Genomic DNA, 23036 nt, shown 5'->3' with positions numbered 1-23036 from the left:
ACGAATGGTATCAAGAAAGGAAGAGGAATTGTTGTAGCCGATTCACAAAGTAAGTCTGCAGGAAAGAGGAAGTGGAAGAGCAAAAAAAAAAAAAAAAAAAAAAAATGACGACAGAATGAAATTGTTCAGAATGAGTAATGCATGATGCCAAAGGGAAGGGTAGACATAAGCAGTTGCCAGAAAGAGTGTGGAATTGGAAGAAAATGATAGAAATAGTGTGTTACATGCAGTTTTGTGTGGGTTTCAGAGTGTTAATTTGGTCTTGGCGGCGAGCCCCTCGACCCCGCTGGGGGCGTTGCCTCCTAGGCCCCCAGTTGTTGCGGATATCAGTCGTGGAAAGTTTGACCAATTGGTGAGACTTGGAGCTACGACTGTAGGCATGAGTGTCTGTGTACTAGAGGCACTTGGCGTAGGTGTTGGATATGAGGCTGTCTTGGTGGATGCATAGAGAGCTCGGGAGGAGTTGATCATCCAGTTGAAGGCAATACGACGACACTTGGCTCAGTGTACCCAGGAGTTGAAAACAGAGAAAGCGGCATGGGTGGCTATCAAGGTCAGCTGAGGAGACAATATTGTGTTAGTAGAGGCTACAGATGCAACGTGGTTTGGAGACCAGTTTGGTGCAACCATGAGACAAACGTGAAAGTGATGTGGCAGAAGCAGATTTATCTTGTTGTACTTAGTCAGTTAATGTATTTTGTTGTTAATGAAATTTTGTAATGAATTTTGTTGTATTGTCGTCCGGAGACTACCCTTCTTTTGGGGGGGGGGATGATGATGTCGGTAAAATGTATAATGTAGCCGACAGGTAGAGTAGTATCCGAACGGGCCCATGACGCTTTAGTCACCCCTTCGGAAAGGTATATGTACACGTCCGAGATGGACTTTGGAATCATGATGGATCATTATAGTCATTGTAATCGGATTGTAATCTGCAAGTGCATACATGAATAAAGTACTTGTTCTGAATTGAATTGTGTTATACATGTGTTGAACTTCTTACCCTATGCGGTAAACAAACATATTGTCTGATATCCCCATTCATTTTAGGCCAAAAGTAGAACCTAGTGTTGGTGTAAATAAGTATTTACTTATTACACTTAAGTGTACTTAGGTTAATGCATTATATTAATATTTATTTATTAGTCACCTAGGAGTATGCACACTCTTGTGAGTTGTCATGATGTCATCACAGGGGTCCGCACCTCTTTTAAGCACATGTTGTCGACAACACAGGAATCTTCTACACACATATGACACTTTGTCATTCTTATCCATTGAAAGATCCCTGATAGATGCCCTTGCTGATCTACTGTAGTTTTTAAATTAATAAACTATATTTTCTTGTGATTTTTTTGATGGTCTTTGAGAATAGACAGAAGTTGCAGAAGGTTTTGTTTTTGTTTTGTGTTTTTTGATAGTTTTCACAATAGTAATGAATAATGAACAATAAACATGAGAGGAGACTGAAAATAAATAAGAACATAGAACCAAATCAGAATTGCTATAAATCGTACCAAGCAGATTTCTGATTTATAAAGCCAAATAATAAATCCAATACAGTTCCAAAGAGCTTACATCCAACAATGATGCCAAACTGTTGCAAATGGCAGCCGTAAGACTGCAAGGAATCACGTCCCAGCTGAAAGAATCAATCTTTAACGCTGAAATCATAAATCTGCAATCTGAATCCACAATAAAGAATGGTGTACTCTATCCCTGATAGCAATGCACACTGTCTGAAGAATCCAATGCCAATAACTGCTGAGGGCTACGTCCCAGCCAATCCAGAACCTGGGGTTTGCGTCCCAGATGAAGAATTGCTCTCTCAGAGCCAATTCACAAAAACAAGTTTTTCAATATGCAAAAGATGATCTTAGAATGAAGCTTCCATCTCCTTATAACCCCCTCTCAATTGTAAATCGAACCCTAGCTGTCTCCAAGTGGTGTTGTGTAGTGAAAATGTTATAATTTCTTATTTTTAAAGTGGTCGTGTTACTAGAAAATGACCCTTTTCCTCATAGATAGAATTCCATTCACTGAAATGCCCTGAGACCAAAGAGAAAGATTTAGAGAATTTTGAGACCTTTCCAATGAGCTATCACACCAAAGGATGCGCATCCAGATGAGGCCAAAAAACCCCTTATTACTCCAAAATGGCTAAAACTTAACCTTATTTAATCACTAACTTAGGAAATATTTAAATATATTAAAATATTTCCCAAATGGTCCCAAAAGGCCCAAAATGACCAATCAAACATGAATCTGACCTTGTCACCTGTCTGTGACTGATGTCGAACAAGATGGGTCAACTGGCAGTCCATCCCTAAAATCCAGGGATGCTCCGAAAAAGTAGGAGACAGCCCCAATCAACCAAATTGAGTCCCAATGACTCTCCCCTACTGTGTGCACCTCTGAGAGAACTATCACTGAACTGGGAGTTCCTCCTAAAAAATAGGAGATGCACTCTAAGTTTCCAAAAACGTTCGCCGAGGTCTCCAAATGCTTCCTAGACCACTCCTAGTCAATCCCTACAAATTAGGAATCCCTCCTAAATTGTAGGAAACTATTGTCTACTGCTCCAAACTACTTGGGAAGCTCATGCATGACTCTCAAAGCCCCTGGGTTGGTTCCCTCTACGCTCTGTTGGCCTATGGGAACCAGATAATAGATCAACCCTGCTAGAAATGTTATCACTAAGGAAGGGTAGAAATTGGGGACATGACATCCATTCATCTAGAATGTTGGATAAGGTGCTTAGTTGTCTTATCTCCTGGTTGTTTCTAGAGACATTCTAGGTGCTTCTTGAGAGGCCTTTATATACAGGCACTCCTAGTGTACTCTTAAGTGGGCTAAGCTGGCATATTGAATGAATATCATCATTCTGATCATACTCTGTCTATTTTGGTCTACCGTGTGCTTGTGTTGAGTTCTTTAGTTCTTGGGTGAATTCTGGCCAAAGCGGAATTCTTACACCTAGTAACTAACTCTTGTGTCTTATTGACCCCAAAATGACCACTAAGTGCCCCTTTGTGTTTTTCTTGAATCAAATTTTCCCTCATTGATCCCCTAGGAACACATAGTTGACTCCCTTTAAACAACAAATAATTTTGCAAAGTGTAATCAGAAATTCACCATGAAAATTGTTCTCGTACTCCTTACATGCCTTGTAAATGTGTACAAAATCTTCATCATCAGCATATTGGTCCTTGAAGCTATCAATACCAATGTTCTATAATCTGAACTTCTTATACTGTGAGGAGTCTCTGCTCAATGCATCAGCCACCTTGTTCTGCACTCCTTTCTTATGCTTGATGTTGAAAGTGTAAGCTTGTAGGCATTCCACCCACTCATGTGTTTGCTACTTGGCTTATCTTGGGAGTTGAGGAAACTGAGGGCTTGGTTATCTGAATATACCACAAACTCCTTTGGAAGCAAGTAATGCCTCCACTTTCTCAAAGCTTGGACTAGAGCATATAACTTTAGATCATAGGAAGAGTACTTCCTCTTTGCATCATTTAGTTTCTGACTATGAAAAGCCACTGACCTCCCTTCTTGGCTTAGGACTGCCCCAATAGCCACATTGCTAGCATCACACTCCACTGTGAAGAGCTTGTCCAAACTAGGCAAAACAAGAATGGGCTAAGTAGCTATCCTCTTTTTGAGTGTTTCAAACCCATCATTTGCTTGAGGTGTCCAATGAAACTTTGTCTTCATTCCACCTTTGATGGTGTCTGACATAGGAGCACAAATAACATTGAAATGTTTGATAAACTTCCTATAATATTGGGCCAACCTTCTCACCTCTGTTGCAACTTTGGGAGTAGGCCAATTTAAGATGGCATCCACCTTACTTTGATCCATCTTGAGGTTCCCTTGAGACAAAACAAACCTGAGGTACACTAGCTCCTACTTCATGAAGTCACACTTCTCTAAATTTATCATTAGCCTTTCCTTATGTAATTTCTTGAAAATAATTTGCAAATGTTCAATATGCTCCTCCCTAGTTTTAATGAAAATTAATGTCATCTAAATAGACAACAACAAACTTACCAATGTAGTCCTTCAATACCTCGTCCATAAGCCTCATAAAAGTGGAGGGAGCATTTGACAAGCCAAATGGCATTGCAAGCCATTCATACAAACCTTCTGTGTTCTTGAAGGCTGTTTTCCATTCATCCCCTTCTCTTATCCTGATTTGGTGGTACTCACTTTTGAGATCTATCTTGGTAAAGTCCCCTAAAGAATCCATTAGGTCTTCAATCCTAGGCATTGAGAACCTATACCTAATGGTGATCCTATTAATGGCTCTTGAATCAGTACAAAATCTCCAAGTTCCCCCCTTTTTGGGTGCTAAAACACTAGTCACAACACACGGGCTTATACTTTTCCCAACCAGGCGTTGGTCTAAGAGCTCTTGGATTTGCTTGTCAATTTCCTCATTTTGTTGAGGGGTCATTTTATAGGCAGCTTTGTTAGGAAGGGTGGCTCCTGGAATAAAGTCAATTTGATGGCTAACAGGTCTCTTGGGAGGTAGGGTAGCAGGTTGTCCATCACTAACAATGTCCTTGTGCTCTTCAAACATTTCTTGCACTTCCTTAGGTAGCTCTGTTTTCTTTCCTTCCTTGTCAGCAACTTCTTGTCTAGGTTTTAACACTAAGGCAAACCCTACTCCTTCTTCCAAGGTCTTCAAGAACCCCTTTTCCCCCACCATAAGAACATTAGGACTTGAAGTTTTCAATTCTCCCTCTTCTATTAAGGATTGAATCTTGAATGCCACACTATCTTTCTTGAATGAGTATGCATTTTTGGCTCCATCATGCATTGCTTGTCTATCAAACTGCCATGGCCTTCCTAGTTGAAGGTGACAAGCATCCATAGGTAGAATGTCACATAATACCTTGTCCTTGTACCTTCCTATTGAAAATTCCACCCATGCTTGTTCACTTACAAGAATATGTTGCCACTTGTTGAGCCATGTAACCTTATAGGGATTGGTATGTTGAATTCTTTTCATATTCAGTTTGCTAGCTGCCTCCTCTGATATGATATTATTTGTGGAACCTGAGTTTATGATAACCTTACCCCCTTTTCCCATCATCTTGCACTTCACCCTAAATAGTGCTCTCCTTTGGCTTGGTTCTTCTTTTATGGGTTCCTTAGTTAGTGTCCTTATCATTAGACTTTCCCCGTCTTTTGATTCTAAGGGCACTTCAGATGGTTTGCTGCTGTTACTAGACTCTTCTTGCACATAATTGATTCTTTTCACACTCCCTTGGGAAGTAGAACCTTTCTCAGGGCACCTATATGTAGAGTGTCCCATCTAGTTGCAATTATAGCACTTCATGGTTGCAAAGTAGGATCCTCTACCTTGGTTGCTGCTTCTTCCTCTTCCACTACTGTTAAAGCTTCTTCCCCTACTGAAACTCCCTCTATTTGAGTTCCCTTCTTGTTGTTTAGTCAACTTAGTTTCCCCTTGGGTTCTTGAATTTGAACCTCTACCACCATAACCTCTTTGATTCCTACCATCTCTGCCTCTACCCTTGCCTCTAAAGTTGGTGTCTGATTTCTTTCTATTCCTCTCTTCCACTTTCAATGCCAATTGGAAACATTTATGGACTGTTGCAGGTGTCGATAAACTGATTTCCTCTTGTATGTTCCACTTCAACCCACCTAGATACCTAGCCACCTTAAGAGGCTCTTCTTTTTGGGTTCCTGATCTCAAACACAACTTCTGAAATTCTTCAGTATATGTTGCCACATCCATATCTTTTTGTTTTAAACTTGATCTTTTCTTGTGTATTTGAATTTCATAATCTTTAGGTAGGTATTGTTCCTTTACCTTGGTCACCATGGCTTTCCAATTTGCAATTGGCTTCTTTCCCATCTTCTCCCTCTCTTCTTGGAGGCACTTCCACCATGTTAGTGCTGATCCCCTCAGTCTAGATTTGGCTACCTTAACCTTTTGTGCTTCACTGACCCCTTCAAACTCAAAGTGGTTTTCCATCCCTTCAATCCATTCCATCACAAGTTCAGGGTCCATCTTCCCACTAAACAAAGGGATTCCTTCTAAGGCATTTCCACCCAATGCTTTGATGGCTTTTGGGAATGGTTCCTCAATCAATGGAGGGTCTAGTTCAGGAATGATATCTTCCTCATCAATCTTTCCCTTACCTTTATCACTAGTTTATCCTTCTTGATCTATCTTCTTAGTTGCCTCAACAACTTCCTCAAATTTTGTTTTCATCTCCTCTAATGCTGCCTCTAGGAGCCTATTCCTCTCCTTTTGCTCCTTCATCTCCTCGGCAAGTTCTGCATTAGTCACCATGTCTGCCTGCCCTACTGACTCTTCAGTATATAAAGACATGCCACTAGCTCCAAATCTTTGGTGGCTCTGATACCAATCTGATGTAACTGGATTGCTACTAGACCTTTTCTTCACTAAGGATTTTCCTAGGCTTCTCTTCTAACCTACTAGGGTTCCCCTTGTCACCCTAACCTCAAGAGGATTGCTATCCTATCCTCCAATCTCCACTATCCAATTACACCAAGGTGTTTACAACTTTCATCCATCCTAGTCTTTCCCACTTGCTCTCCAAACTCACAATTCTATCAAGAATGGTCATTCTACCTTCAACTTGGAGTGAGGAATTTGACTTGAGGGATTTTAGGCTTCCCCTATCCACTTGGACTCAAGATCCATGTCTCCTTATTGATTCCTTCAAACTTGACAGAACTGTCCTATTCAAGCCTAGTTGAATTAGGCCTCCAAACTCAGTTTTTGGACTATAATTCCAAATTTCTCTTAACAAGGTGGAAAACTAACTTCCTATATGAATACCCTTTTGGAAGTACTTCAAGAATTTGTGGGTCTCAGGTCCTCAACCTGTTTGTACACCACCTTGCTACTTTTATGCCTAAAAACAAGGGTTTCAAGAATTTCCAATGGAATGCATAACAAAACTTGTCTTGGAAACTTCTGCTCACACACATACCATCCTCATACATCTCTCCCCCTTTTGCAACTCTCAGATTGAAATATCTAACACATTCAATCCATCAAAATCATCTTGCAAGCACTGTGATTGCCTAGCCATGCATTGAAAGCTTGCCTAGGGCATCACTTGAAAAATGGAAAACCAATTTGTCTAGGCTTCTCTCTTGGTATTTACACTATGCAAGGACTCCACTTCCATGTTCCTCAAGGCCATGATGATTCCAGTGTCAGAATTCATGGGGGAGCCATTTTTCCCAAAATTGCCAAAACAAGAACAATAGACAGGCTGAAAACAAAAGCTTTTAGAACTATAACCAAATGAACTCCTATCAACTTGAAATATGAAACAAAAAGCATTGGAAGAACACGAACTACAAGGATCCAACACAAACATAAGTTTTTCAATCCATCATGGTACTTGAGCAATCAAAAACATGAAAAACTGCCAATTCTAAACACTAGTTCATGCCTTTAGCTTTTCAAAATTCACTTGTTACAAAGTCCAACCCTCGGGATGGGTCTCTTTGTGGTTTTATAGGTTGTCTCAGAGGTTTCAGACAATTATGCTGACCATCAACTCCATCTCCACGATATGCAACTTTCTTGTCACGATATTGTCAAGCAATTTTTCAAAATTGCTGACAACTTTTTGCATCTTCGAGCAACTTTTACATTTAGCCCTTGGAAACTTCCAAATAGGCGTAGTATGACCTCTTTATGATGTCCAAGCATGATTTAGCCTTCGGAGCACCAACCCACTTGATTTGGGCCATTTTGACCTGTTTGACAACTTTTGCAACAATTGACAACTTTTTGAGATCTTTCTCAACTTTGTGTCAAATGACAATGTATGACCTCCAACCTATGCAAAAAGATGTAAAAACACCATAGAGGACAAATTAAGCTCAAAGCCAAACTTTCCCTAGACTTCTAGGGTATAAGACCCATAACTCTAATCTTGCTTCTAACCTAAGCACAAGGTAAGCAAAACATCTAGAATGGATTAAGCCTAGTCAAATCCATCTAGGAGCAAACACACATGACCTTCTAAGGTCCAAACACAACTGACTTGGCTAAGGTTAGTACAAGCCAAAAACCAAAGTGTGGAACGAGGACTAGGAGTTAGCCTAGGTGCTTGTGCACAATACCCCCATCCCTGTGCAAGCTTGATGAAAATCCATTAGAGAAATTTGAAAGCTTCATGCAGCAAAGCACAAGACTTCATGTGGTAACATGCAGCAAAGCACAAGACTTCATGTGGTAAAACAACACATGCAAGAACATTCAACCCTTGATAGTTGGAGAATTCTGCTTAAACCAAGAAATCATTCGATCAAACTCTTTGACAAGTTTCGTGATTTTTAGCAGAAATCTTCAAAGACAAACCACAAAATTTTCATTAAATACCTCTAACAATTCTTATTGTAAAAATTGAGAAGCAAATTAGAAAAAACAATTCCATATCAGCAGAGGCTCAATTTTTTTAAAACATTTGCCAAATTTTATGAAATCCCATCAACCGGCTCTGATACCAAGATCACAAACTGGTTCGAACTTTGCTTGGTCGTGAGGGCTAGAGGGCGAACAATGCAACTTTGATAAATTTTAATAGATATCATAAATAAATGCTATTTGCATTTAAATTCCTAATGAGATTGCTAAGCGCACTTGTTGGAATTTTCTTTTTTTGATAGGTAATGGGCTGAAGCCTAGACTATTTATTATTATTTGTTGAGATTAATTATTATTAGGTGTTAAGCTTGAGTAGACTCGAACCCAAGACCTCCCAGATGAGAGGCTCACAAATTACCAAGGTTGCATGAGGACGAGGGTACTTGGGGTACTTAGGGCATGGGTACGACTATTTTTCATAATAGGGGATGGGGGTACTTGGGTATGTCAAACCTTATTTTTAATTATACTTTTATATTTATAGAAAATCTGAAATAATGAGTCATGACAATGGTTTTTCAAAACAAGAACAGTGATAAAGTTTACAAATCTAATGTATTGTTATCAGTTTCAGATTTTCTTTATGTTTGTAATAATATATGATAAATGTTAAGATGCATAATAGAGAAGGCAGACTTTTAAACATGAACAAGAAGATTATAAATCATGCGACAATGACATATTGCTAATGATAAACTTCTGACTTGAACAGTCATAAAGTTTAATGTTAATCAATATTGTATCAAAGGTTTAAACTGATAAGGTATTGAATTAAAGTTGATAAACAACAAGCTGATATGCAAAGAAAATACTGAAAAAAAATTCAGAAATCTTAATCAAGGTCCTTAGCTATGATGCTCTCCACTGAGTACCCAGTACTTGGGATACATGTACCCGTTCAAGTTGGACGTTGTCAAGCATTTGCATACTTATGTTAAAACTTAGTCAATATTCAGTGTCTTCTCTTAGTTGGGTGATTAAAGTCTGTAATTGTAGGTGTTTTTCTACTGTCAAAAAGCATTAAAAATATTGTCTCGAGTTTATGAGTGTGTCAGCCTTTTTGGCCTAGATGAATCCAAAAAGACACCATTAGGTTTTTTGGCATGACTGTGAAACAACCCAAAAAACATTACAGAGAGAGAGAGAGAGAGCGAGAGAGAGAGAGAGAGAGAGAGAGAGAGAGAGAGAGAGAGAGAGAGAGAGAGTCCTAACATTATTTATCGATGCAATATGATGTTCCATTTTGCTGGTTTTAATACCAATTTTATTATCTTTGCGAGTATAAAATAGTAGGCATGGCAGCTGGTCTGGTTGCTGACGAAATATCAAATAAGCAATGCGTGCTTGTAGTTTGAAGTTCCTGAATGTTTTTATATCTAACTGGTTTTAAATAAATTAGCACTGTAATTTTTTCCCCACAAATCACTCTAATTGGTTTTCTCAAAATAAAATTTGCGTGGTTAGAAATTTATTCTTTTCATTTTGGATAATTTAAACTGGTGCTTACTCCTTGAAAGGTTTTTGCAGCTTGTTATCTGGAGTGTAATACCTGCTCTAAGAAAATCAAGTGCTGATCACACCAAGAATGTCCTGGCTATGATTGTCCTGTTCCAGTATTTTCCTAGGTTGTTTTTAATCTTTCCTTTAACATCCGAAATTGTTAGAACTACTGGAGTTGTTACCAAGACCGCTTGGGCTGGAGCTGCGTACAACTTATTGCTTTACATGCTAGCTAGCCATGTAAGTTCTTTCATGCATTCCTAGAATGCTTGGGATATCACGGTTGTGAGATTTTCTTTTGTACGATAAAAAAAATTATGGTGCTTTCTACATGATAGTGAGTCTTCCAAGTGCACACATGGGTTGTAATTCTTTAAGGTTGTATTGCTTTGCTTGTTTTTTCTGTGACAATTGGAAGATTGATTTATATCTCCTTTTTTTAAAAATCTTTTATCATGTTACTGGGAGAAAAAGTTGTATCATACATTATATATTATTTGAGGATTGTTAAATGTTTACATATGCTTTGTTGATACACAGGTTTTAGGTGCTTCTTGGTATCTGTTGTCTGTTGAACGTCAAAACACATGTTGGCGGAGCGAGTGCAAAAATGACTTAATATCAAACTGTCAACTTGACTTTTTAGATTGTAACAGTTTGAGTGGTGATTTGAGTTCTGCTCGTCAACTGTGGAAGGACACTACACAAGTAATAAATAATTGCGATGCAAATAATGCAACCATCAGTTTTAATTTTGGCATTTATGGGGATGCTTGGCAATCTGGGATTGTCTCTTCGAAATTCCTCGAGAAGTATTTCTTCTGCTTTTGGTGGGGATTGAGAAATCTGAGGTAAACTGTCAATTTCTTTTGTGATACCAAACTGTATAAGATTCCAACAGTTAAGAAAAGGAATTGCGATAATATTACAGAAGAGTCCAAATTTGCCAATTTATAGTTTGTTTTCCATAATGTTGTGTTCACATTTCTGTAGAATCATTTAATGTCTAATACTGTGCAGATGAAGCAACTGGCAGAAAGAAGAAAGATATCTTCTCAAACTCCAAAGATACCACTTTCCTTGGCATGTATTGAAAATTTGGGGTCAATTCAATTAATTAACGCCCCTTGAAGAAATGCCCTTTAAAAAGGCATCCAGTTTCATCTCTTTTTGTTGTTTAGCTTATCCTTTCTGTATAGTTTAGGTTGGTTATTCCAGTTCTAGACTATTCAAAATGGATCTCATATTGGAAGATTTCACCTAAAGTGATAACAAAATTCCTGAATAGACATGAAGTAGTAGGATTTATTTTTACAAGAAACTACTGTATTTCCTGCCACACATACCCAACATGAAATTGTATGTGTGCATGGCACCTCACTCCTTAAATTTACATATTTTCTATTTAACAAAATAGAAATAATGTTACTGGACTTGGAATTTCTCATATTTAAATATTCTGAAAATTCATGAATCAGTAAAACTTGCTAGACACAAATCTTGAATCAGATTTGGTGATTTGGCATAAAGTCAGCTTAACCCAGCAAATTAAAAAACACTTAAATATCCAAAACTTCAAAACAAAAATGATTAAAACTTGGCAAAAACTCAACAAAGAATATGTACGAGTTGCTCATGCTGACTTGCCGGGTATTAACCACAGCCTTTATAAAACTTGCCAGAAAGAATTCACAAGTACACTGTTGAATTTCTCGGCTGTGAAAAAATCTTACGAGTACTTGACAATTTCTAAAACCTATGGAATAGCTTACTCCAGCCAAAGGGTAAGTGAACAGTAATATGATTGTTTTTAAATGCAAAATAATATCATATATTTCAAAAGCTGCTTTGCCGATTAAAGTTAAGATTTGGCAGTTCAGCAATGTCTCTTCCTCCCCATGTTCAGTATGGCTGGGTCCAGCTGTACAATACAAACATATAAATATAAAACATAAACATGACCATAATTTGTTCAAAGTGTACAAAATTAAATGGTCTTGACTGTTGAGAATATAGCTTGTAATTGATGATTCAATGACAATTGATAAATTATAAATGTCAAGATGAATAAAACTGGTTTATGTTGTATTATTACATGTAATTTGAAAAGTAAAATTATAAATAATTCAAGCTCTCAAGATTTAATTGGAAAATATTCAGAAACTAAAATCTTAGAAAAATTCAGAGAAGGAGAAAAACAGTTTAGAATTTTTTTAATTTCAAGCCATGTAAAGGGAAAAAAAATGCTGGTTTTCATCTAGTGTAATGCAAAACAATATTTCTTTTTAAACTAGAGCGGGAGTCTAGGGGCAATTGTGTTTGGTTGTGTTGAATGGCAGTGCCACTAAGCCCAAATTGTGGCCTTCATGGTCATAGGGACTTTCATAGCCTGCCATTTATTATGTCTTAATTGCAATAAAACAAGCTCTGAATGCTTCAGAAAACGAACTTAGGCTTTTTTTTTTGATAAGTAAAACTTTAAAGCAATAAATGTAAACCTATAAAACAGTTTATCTATTTGCTGAAATGTAGAACTGTAAAGCAGTAATCATCAACACAAAGCATTAACACATGACACCAAATTTTTGGTCTCGCAGAAAACCCTTGGTTGGAGGGAAAACTTGCAGTGGGCATGGTACCTACAACTCATCACTGCAGTAGATAAGGTTGCCCTGTTAGGAACTACTGAGTAACTCACCCTGTTAGGAGTGGTTTATATCTTGTTAAAAGTATCTAACAGTCCTATTACGGACTACTTTGTTAAGAGATTTTATCCCACTATTACAGTGTTCACCTTGTTAGAGGATTTACAAATAGTCATGTCAAACACTTTCAGTCCTGTTAGGAACTACTCGGTTGAAGGATTTTACAAACTTGTAGCAGACTGTTAAGTAAAAACAAGGGTATGACCTGTAATTGCTTTCTCCAAAATCTTGTCAGATCCTCTATGTCCTGCTGCGGTCATTCCAATCCTTCTGTTCCCTTTCTGTGGTCTGCTCTGTGATTGGTCCTTGGTACTGCTTCTAACTCGTTCTGTTATCACTTCTCCAACAAATCATTCTTCCTCATACTTCATCCCCTTTTTATCTCCCCTTGCCTTTGCTTGTAATACCTAATTAGCATTTTAGAATCTTCCATAGCTTCCTCCAGAATCTTCCTCATTCTCAAACTTTCCTAAATTCCTGACTGCGTTGGCTGCATCTGATCTATTATATCATTCCCGAGGTGGTAAGTAACTTTTATTATTCATTCACTAAAACTTCCTCGAGTTCATCATTAAAATTTGTTCACAAATCTCTATAAACTGTTTCATTTGATTCCTCAATCTGTGTAACACGTTTCATCTTTCGTCCAGATTCAATGAATCTCGTTCCTTTGTGATCACACATTGATGTCATCAAACTTGTTGTTACTTTTACTTGTAAACTTCATTCTCTTTTTACTGATAATATCAGTTCACCGATAATAGACTTTTCTCTTTTATACTGATAGGTCTATTATTACAATTTACCGATAGTACTTTGCCTGTTTGTCTTTTCCTGTCCATCCTCTTTACCGATAGTGCTTAGTGTACTTGTTTACTGCTTTTCGTTGATAAGGTATATCTGTTTAGTTGTTGTCTATATCTATTTATCTATTGATCTAACTTTCAATAATGAATTTACCTCTTCAATGGTTTGCCAGCAATGACAACCATGCTTAAAAATCTTCATCAATACCATGTTTAAGATTTTTTGATCAACATCATGAGCTACAGATAGAAATTGTTATCCATGTCTTTGTGAGTAAGTAGTTGATAAGAGCAATCTAATGAACTGTTGGAAATCTCACTGTGGTACACAAGGATCAGTCTCATCATGCTGCCCAAGCAACTGTTTGGTCAAATTGATACTATGCCAATCCAATGAAGAGTTACCTTCATAGTATACTACAGTTCCAAGGGTTTGATTACATTCATAAACAAGCCATACATTATGTGAAGTAGAATAAACAAATAAGATAAAAGCAGCGACAAATAGTGACTAACAAACACCATAACAAGCCCAATCATTATAGGGCATGGAGCAGCTGTCACATATAACTAAAAATATTATCCATGAGGATTGATTAGATTACTATCTAATACACTGTTTGACGTTGGAGATTAATGATTCATAATGGTCAGCTAATGTGTTCATTCAACTAAGTCAACAATTAACATTAATGCGATTTGGTAATCTTTCTCTCTTATTTATTCGCTATTGGATTTGGTCATATAGCATCAGCCTTTTGGCATAATATGGTTGCATAAATTAAAAGTGATAATAAGAGACAGCACCAATGTTGCAAGAGCAAATTGTACAGATCAGAAATAGCACCATTATTATTGTTGCAAGAACATATCTACAGATTAGAGACAGTACCATATCGCTCTAAGCGATATTATCATATACATACATTGCATATATTCAAGAAGTGAAATCAGATATAGCAATTGTTTCACTTAATGTGATATTAGAGACATTTGTAAATTTATAAATTCAGATCAGAAATAGCATTCATCGCTAAAAGCAATAGGAAGATAATATATCATACTCTCCATTGTCAAATTAGAGAAGGCTAATATCATTTAGCAGAAACATATATTGAACTTCAAGATCATCCTTGCATAATCGTTATCAGTCATATCAGATACAGCAGTTATCAATATCCAGTCTATATACTTTTTGTTGAATAATACACACACAAACACATATCTTGTTACTTGCATAACTTAAACATTCATAAGTGGTATCATAGATCATAATTCATGGTAATAATTGAGAGTTGAAGGAAAGAAGTCTGTTGCAATTGATTTTGCAATGTAGTTTTTTCGATTTCATAAGTTATCGCAAAAAGGGACATTACAAGTGGTAGTAGAGCATTGCATTTTGTGGTTATATTGCATTGTTCCTAAAACTGGACATTACAGTTTGTTAAATGGTTTACTTCTCTACTAGTTTTATGCTCCATTGTTGACACTGTGTGTTCTCCTTAAGTGTAGAAATTCGTAGTTAATGCTAAAGAACCTGACATTGACATACTTCTGCCAAGCATGAACAATGTTGAAATTTTTATGGCAAATAGATTGTTAGTGCCTGTATGTCATGAGTTTCATGTTAGAAAAAAGCTTGAGAGTCTTCCTTTTGTTTGTGTAGATGCATTGGCCGCACCATGTTTAGAATTATTTGGTCTTTTTCGAGGAACTGGTTGACACACTGTTCAAATCTCTAGAAGGGAAGGACCTAGTGTTGAATTGCTATTGCTTATGAAACATAATCTGTCTTCAATTTTAGAAAGAATTGCAAAGTATGTGTAACACTTCTTAATGTTTGTGTGTATAAGAGCATGTAGGTCCATTTGTGCCATCTGGACTGATTTGAAAAACGCACACTATTTCATCTGGTCTTGCTTAAGTAACAAATCAGCTGACAATGAAGCTATTCCAATTGCAGCTGTATATTGCATCTTGAGAAGAAGCTGACATCTAGTTCACCAGACCTTGGAGAACGTCTTCTCCCCCACCTTCTAACTTCTTGCTAAAATAATTGTTTTTCTATTAGTGTTGTTTGAGAGAGGCTGACTTTTCTACGAGGGGGTTAATGTAGAGTCTATAGAATTTACTTAATAATATTGTAGCTGATCTGTTATGTTTTGTTTGCTTTTGGTAGTGATGTAACTTATTATTTTTGGTTGTTAATGGTTATATGATCCATAACTAATGTATTTTCGTTTAACACACAAAGTCATGTCAGAGAAGGTATGCTGATTTTGAGCCTTGCTGTACTGAACAGTTGTAAGGATATTACCTATATGAAAATATCTGCTTCTCTGGTATTTATTGTGCTAACTGTAACTATTGTTGTTAATAATACCGGTTTAATTTGGTAGTGTAGAGTCAGTGGTTAACACTTTCACCTCATAACCAGTTTGGGTTTTAGCTTTATGCTAATCACACTTGAAAACCAGCTTTTAGTTTGGTTTGCTCTGCATTTATTTTTTTGAATGAGCAAAGTCTGGCTGATTTAATGGAGAATGACACACTGAAGGAGAAATTCTGCACTGATATGTCATACACAGTTGTCACTATGAAAAATCACATTCGTTGGATTATAAAATAGAATATAGGATCTAACTGTTTGTGTGCTGTGTTCTTGCAGTTCAGTGGGGCAAAATCTTGTAACCAGCACATATATCTGGGAGAACTCATTTGCGATTGTTATTTGCATTGTTGGTTTGGTATTATTTGCACATCTGATTGGAAATATGCAGGTAAAACTTCTTTTGCCATCTTTGATATAAGGTTTTCATCTATGCAAGCTTACATGTTTGAACAGATAAAGAGGTTTTCACAAAATAAGATTCTCAAGGAAGATTTTTTTTAATATATGCAAATGAAATATTCATGATCACCATCAACTCTTTAAATCATGCTTAAGTGTGCTTGTGATGGAAGCTAAGCACTTACCATAAAATTATGTTGAACATTTAATTTTCTACTTGGTTTGATCCAACCACAATTTTTGGAATATGAAATATTTCTAAAGTGAAAGAAGGCAATAACTTAATCGGATTGAGCATACACGTGAGGCACTGCTGCTGTACCAAAATTGGAAATTTTTCTAAGGCCAGGGATTGATGATTTTCAATATTACGCTTTTTGGTGCTAAGAACTAGAAGGGAGTTTATATTCTCTCTGATAAAAATTAAATTGAGAAATATCTCATAAGAAAGCATTTTCACTGTGTTAATTGTATGCCGAGAAATGTAGCTGTACTGCAGGTTTATTATAATGGAAGGAAATGCAAAAGAAAAAACCAAAAAACATAGGTATAGAATAGTTATGGTCTTTCTTTGCCCCAAATACAATACAATATGCTTAAAAGAAGGAACCATAATGATCTTAGGATATTTTCTGCTGTCTAATTTATATATTATTCTTTTACAAGTTGCTTTAAACCCTGCAATATCATCTTCTCTTTGTTAGAAGTTTAAGGTAGTTGTTTTGATATGGAAGCATGCTTTTCATTATGATACATCTAATTGACTTATGTTACTCATCTAAATACCTCATTATGATTTTTCCTACAGACCTACTTACAGTCTCTAACAGTTAGGCTTGAAGAGTGGAGAGTCAAAAGAAGGGATACAGAGGAATGGATGAGACACCGGCAACTACCTCAAGATCTCCGTGAACGTGTTCGCCGCTATGTTCAGTACAAATGGGTTGCTACTCGAGGGGTAGATGAAGAGGCACTTTTGCGTGGCTTACCTACAGACCTTCGTCGTGATATACAACGTCACTTGTGTTTGAACCTCGTACGGCGGGTATGTTCTGAAAAGTGGATTAGTTTTGTGTCATCTAATCTTTTTCTTACAAGAGTTCAAATTATGTGTATGCTATTAATAATATATTTAAGCTTATAAAAAGTATTTCATTTGAAGAAAACCTCAATTCTGGAGGGATGTCATCTTAGGAAATACGACGACTGGAATAATCTACAATAATCAACACTTTTCTAGCAAATATTGCTTTCATAAGTGAAGCCAAAATACCATGGCCTTTCCAGACAGCCTCTCTACCTATGCCAAAATGGCAGTTTTGGAACTTAAAATAGGTGCAGTACTTTGGTGGATGCCTATACATTGTTCTACCACATAAAAGAATGAGATAACATTTCATGGAATAAGAATTTCGCAGCATATAGAGGACATGTGTATCCTTATTAAGTAATCACATTATTCCACCATATATAATGTGAATGAACAACTGCCTAAACCAGTCATTTGCAAGCGTCTCATGGCCTCTATGAAATGAGAGCATTGAAAAATGGCTTAATACTCACTAAAGCATATGCTATATTTGCAGCCACCCTAGTAAATTTATATGAAAAATGTGGAAATAAAGACAGCATTATAGCCGGTGATAGAATGCCTTAAGAAATGTCATCACAAGGGTTGTAATGGTTATGAGGTTTGTAAAGGGTGGGGTTTTGAAAGTAATTTAGAGGTATTGAGAGCATGGAATGTGAGTGTCTCAAGGATGGACTTATCATTGGTGACCTATATGTCAAACGTTGCTGTTACTAAAGTTCAATAGCTTCAATAGTCGAGATACCATTTGCAAATCAATCAGGAAAACATGGTTATTCATTCTGTGAAAATGAAAGCTTTAGCAAGCATCTAGGAAGAATGGGAGCAAATAAGTTAAAATGAGTATATTGGAGCATTTGTCTCCATAAGTGAGAACAAGTCTGCAACCATCTTGACAACAGATTATGTTGTTGCTAATGAATTGCTTTTACCATTGTTTGCTTTAGCTCAAAGGCATATAATGTTACTCAATTGGAGCCAACTTTTCTTGCTGCCACCCAAATTCCCTTTGGTAATTGGTTATAATCTATATGAGTCAGGTGATATATATGATGAACATTTTCAATTACCACTGTTTGTTTGGGATGAGTTCATTGCTTGGTCAAAGTCATCCAATAACTTTTCTATCAAGCTAAGAGACAAAATACAGGCAGCTCATGACAATCTTAAAACTGAATGCTTCAGAAACAATGAATACATGTAAAATGTTACAAAATACCATGACAACCATTTGGGAGTCAAGCTAACGGTCAATTCTAATGTCTAATTATGAAGTCCTTTAAGTTTGCAATATTATTAATTAAATGAGTTGAGTTCATACACTTGTAAAGAAATTGTATTCTATCTTAGGTTATGGTACTGTTATTTTATATGACACTTCTTTGCAATTTGTAAGTTCCATTCAATTTTATTTAATACCAGCGTACAGATTTGTCAAAGGGAAAAAAAATGCAGTAGCTTATGCTTTATCAAGAAAAGAAGCTATGTGTTCACTATACACCATAAACAACGTTTGGAAGGCCCACTTCCTAGGTGAATACTCAGAAAACACTCACACGAGCAACCTACTTGAAGCAAAGAATTGTGATTATAATGTTTTATATTGAATCATTTATCACTAAGAGAGAATCTATTTGGTACTGGAATCTAAACTCAAGGAAAAGATTTTAAAGGGCCATAAATGAGATTCCCATGGCAGGGCATCCAGGGTATTTCAAAATGTGTAAACAAGTGAGTGAAGGGCTTTCATGGAAGGGACTAAACAATGTACTCAAATTTATAATGGAGTTTTCTTCGTGTGAAGGGAATAAGGGCAGACATTCTTTACCAGAAGGATTACTACAATCCATGCCCATCCCTGAACCACAATGGGAGAGTATATTGATGGATTTTATTAGTGAACTTCCTAAGGCTCAAGGGAAGGACCTGCATTTATGTGCTTGGGGGTAACTAAATATCTCACTTCTTTGCCATGACATCAGAATTCTCTGCACCACCTGCATTTATGTGCTTAGGCAAATTGGGGGTAACTAAATATCTCACTTCTTTGCCATGACATCAGAATTCTCTGCACCACCTGCATTGATGTGCTTGGCGATTGCCTAACTAAATATCTCTCTTCTTTGCCATCACACCAAAATTCTCTGCACCACAAGTAGTTGAAGTATTCCTTAAGGAAAATTTCTGGGTTCATGGCATGCCAAAATCTGTAGTTAGTGCTAGGGATTGTAAGTTCCTAAGCATGGTTTGGACAGAATTATTTAAATTAGCAGGCACAAAAATGACGCCTAGCACCAGCTACCATCCCCAGACCGATGGACAAACTAAGGTAGTGAATAAGTGGGTAGAAGGATACATACGCAATTATGTGGCAGAACAACAAAATTTGTGGATCAAATGGCTCCACTTAGGAAAACATTGTTATAACACTACACGTCACATGTCCATCGGAATGACTCCTTTCAAGTCCCTACATGGATGTGATCCACATTCACTCATAGATATAGTATTGGAAGAAGTAAAGCTCCAAGGGCTAAAGAATGGATCCAAAATTGCCAAGATATCCTTAAGGCACTCAAAGGGAAAGATCCTTGATTGATCTCTTTTGCTGATTTTTCTGTAATTTTATTATTTCTAAATTTGTTTTCCCTGTTTATTAAAATTTTCTCGTAGAGCTAGATGGAAATCGCAGAAGGATTTGATTATTTTATGTTTTTGGTGATTTTGCAATAAGTAATAACAAAAGTACAATAACATGAACTAGTTCTGAAATTTATTCCAAATACAACCAAAGCAATTTTGCTTCAAGCAGATTTTTGAATATAAAACCTAATTTGTAACCAGATGAAGATTTGCAACAATATCCAAATGATTACAACCAAGGATAAACCCAACCTAAAGGCATGAAGGAGAAATATGAGCCCAGAAGGAAGCTACGACCAGATTCCAGCTCTCAAATGTTGCACGTGGAAAAGAATATGGCTGCCCGGTGCTGCTGTACAGCTGCAAGTGCCCACACGTGGATAGAATGCTCAAAACCTAGTTAAAACTCTGACTCAATATTGCGTTCCCCAAAAGAAACAATGCACAATCTCCAAGATGCTTCTAACTGCAACGAATCCAAAACACTGTTTTGGGGGCTACGTCCCAAACAGGCAAAGCAAGTGGGGTTGGTGTCCCAAGTGCTGAAAGCTCAATCAGAGCCCAAATCACAAATCCAAGATGTAATATGTCAATAATGCCTTAGAGCTTTGTCTTTACGTCCTTTTAACTCATCATACTTAGCTCGAACCCTAAAAGTGTCTCCATGTGGCGTTGGGTTATAAAATAATATATTTCTCATTTTTTAAGTGGTCAAGTATCTAGAAAATGACCTTTTTACACCAATAGAAAGAAATCTGTTCGCTGAAATGCTCTGAGCCAAAAGAGAAGTATTTAGAAAAGTTCAAGACCTTTCCAACGAGCTATTACACCAAGGGATATGCATCCAGATGAGGCCAAAAAACCCCTTATTACTCCAAAATGCTTATAACTTAGCCTTATTTAATTATTAAACGCTAACTTAGGAAATATTAAAAATATAACCCAAGTAGCTACAAAATGCCCCAATGACACCACAAACCATGAAATCATTCTATCCCCTGTCTGTGACCGAAGTCGGAAATCAAGGATCCACTGGCAATCTCATCCCTAAATCTAGGGATGCTCCTAAACCTTAGGAAACAAACCCTATTCCTTTGAAACTGAACTCAAGGAATCCTCTCATGGTGGTCTAACCCTGGGCATGATCATCCTTCCTATAAAGTAGGAATAACCCCCATAATTTTAGGAACTGCCTCCTAAAAACAAGGAATGCCTCCAAACTGAACAACAACTGCTAGAACACCAAATTCCCAACACTGTATAACCATACTGGGTCTCTATCGAGCCCCGTCAGCCTAGAAGACCCCATAATAAGCTGACTCACAAGTCTCTGTTAGACGGAGTTAAAGAGGGGACATGACAGTCCTCCCCTCTCGGAGATGCTTGCCCACAAGCAACTGTAATGCTGGATGCTGTAAAATGCTCTCACCCTCTGAAGTGGCATCCTCTATGGGAAGATCTCTCCATCGTACCAAATGTTGTCAAATCACCCTGCTTCTCAATCGTCGTTCCCTTACCTCCAGAATCTCATCAGGAACCAAAATCAATTTACCTTCCTCATCCATGGAGGTAACTCAGGTGAAACTGTAATATGTTGTCCAAGGGCCTTTTTCAGGCAAGATACATGGAATACATTATGAATTCTACTGCCAGGAGGTAACTCAAACTCATATGCAACCTCCCCCACTTGCCTGATGACCCGATATGGACCATAAAAATGTGGTTGGAGCTTTTCAGCTCCCCCCCTTTTTTAGGGTGCTTTGTAGATAGGGTTATAAGCGCAAAAAGACCATATCATCTACCTCAAATGCTCTCTCAATCTTGTGCCTGTCAGCGTATATCTTTTTCAAATTCTAAGCCTGCTATAAATTCTCCTTGAGAGATCTGATGATATCCTAGTTCTCCTGTAACCAATCCTTAGCCAAGGGTACTCTACTGTCACTAAGTGCCAAATCAATGAAAAATAATGCCTTGTATCCATAGAGAGCTCTGAAAGGCATCATGCCAATGGACATATGGTGCGTGGTATTAGAACAATAATCGCCCAAATACAACCAATGTAACCATTCTTTTTGCTGCCCTGACACATAGTTACACAAATATCCCTCAACCCACTTGTTGACTATTTCAGTCTGTCCATTAGTTTGAGGGTGGTAACTAGTACTAGGTGTCAACACAGTGCCTGTTAGCTTGAAAAGTTCTTGCCAAAAGGAACTCATGAACCTGCTGTCCCTGTCATTCACAATGGTTTTGGGAAGACCATGGAGTCTATACACCTCTTTGAAAATAGCTCAGCCACCTGTGATGCTGTAAAATCTAATGCAATGGAAAAGAAGTGGGCATACTTGGTTAGCCTATCCACAACAACATAAATACAATCTTTCCCCTAAACCCGAGGAAGACCTGTAATGAAATCCATAGAGATCCCTGTCCACTTCTGTTTTGGTATAGGTAAGGGCTGCAATAAACCCGCTGGGTAGGTATGCTCCGACTTGTTCTGTTGACAAGTCATACACTCACGGACATGGCGTAAAACATCATCTTTGAGACCCTTCCAAGAGAATCTCTCACAAACCTCCCTGTAAGTCTTACCATATCCTGGATGTCTTGCTGTAGGAGTATCATGGAGAGCATGCAAAATTTGTTCCTTCAACTAAGAACCCGGAACAAGATAAACCTTGCCCTTGTAGTAGATAATATCATCTACCACACTATATCTGTCATCCACTATCAAACCCTCCATGATCTCACAACCATGCTGATTCTTGGAGTACTCAACTAAAAGTTGAGCCTTCCAATCAGCTGAAATCTCGCTCAATGAACATAGGGCAGCCAATGAGGGTTTCGTAGAGAGTGCATCAACCACAGTATTATTCTTCCCCTCTATGAATTCGATATCGAAGTCATAAGCATGAATTTTGCTAACCCATTTTTGCTGTCGATCATTGAGCTCAGTTTGATTTAGGAAATATTTCAGACTATTATGGTCAGTTCTTACCACAAATTTGCTGCCAACAAGATATTGTCTGAACTTGGCTAATGCATGCATAAT

At 37.4% G+C, this 23036-nt stretch overlaps 1 protein-coding gene across 1 annotated transcript in view; it reads left to right on the top strand.

Annotated features, from left to right (window-relative positions):
• The window catches only part of LOC149559165 (protein CNGC15b-like), a 119677-nt gene that overhangs the window by 48896 nt on the left and 47745 nt on the right, over positions 1-23036 (top strand). The window contains exons 4-7 of the mRNA XM_089833084.1: positions 9977-10189; positions 10490-10800; positions 16129-16240; positions 17060-17296. Coding sequence (XP_089689210.1) covers positions 9977-10189; positions 10490-10800; positions 16129-16240; positions 17060-17296 — 873 coding nt within the window. The remainder of the gene's footprint in view (positions 1-9976; positions 10190-10489; positions 10801-16128; positions 16241-17059; positions 17297-23036) is intronic.

This window comes from Cupressus sempervirens, chromosome 5 (assembly GCF_028749045.1).
Source record: "Cupressus sempervirens isolate cs-2001-9-10 chromosome 5, ASM2874904v1, whole genome shotgun sequence".
NCBI classification, from domain to species: Eukaryota; Viridiplantae; Streptophyta; class Pinopsida; order Cupressales; family Cupressaceae; genus Cupressus; species Cupressus sempervirens.
Note: the sequence above shows the minus strand (reverse complement) of the source record. Positions and strands in the feature narration are given on the sequence as shown.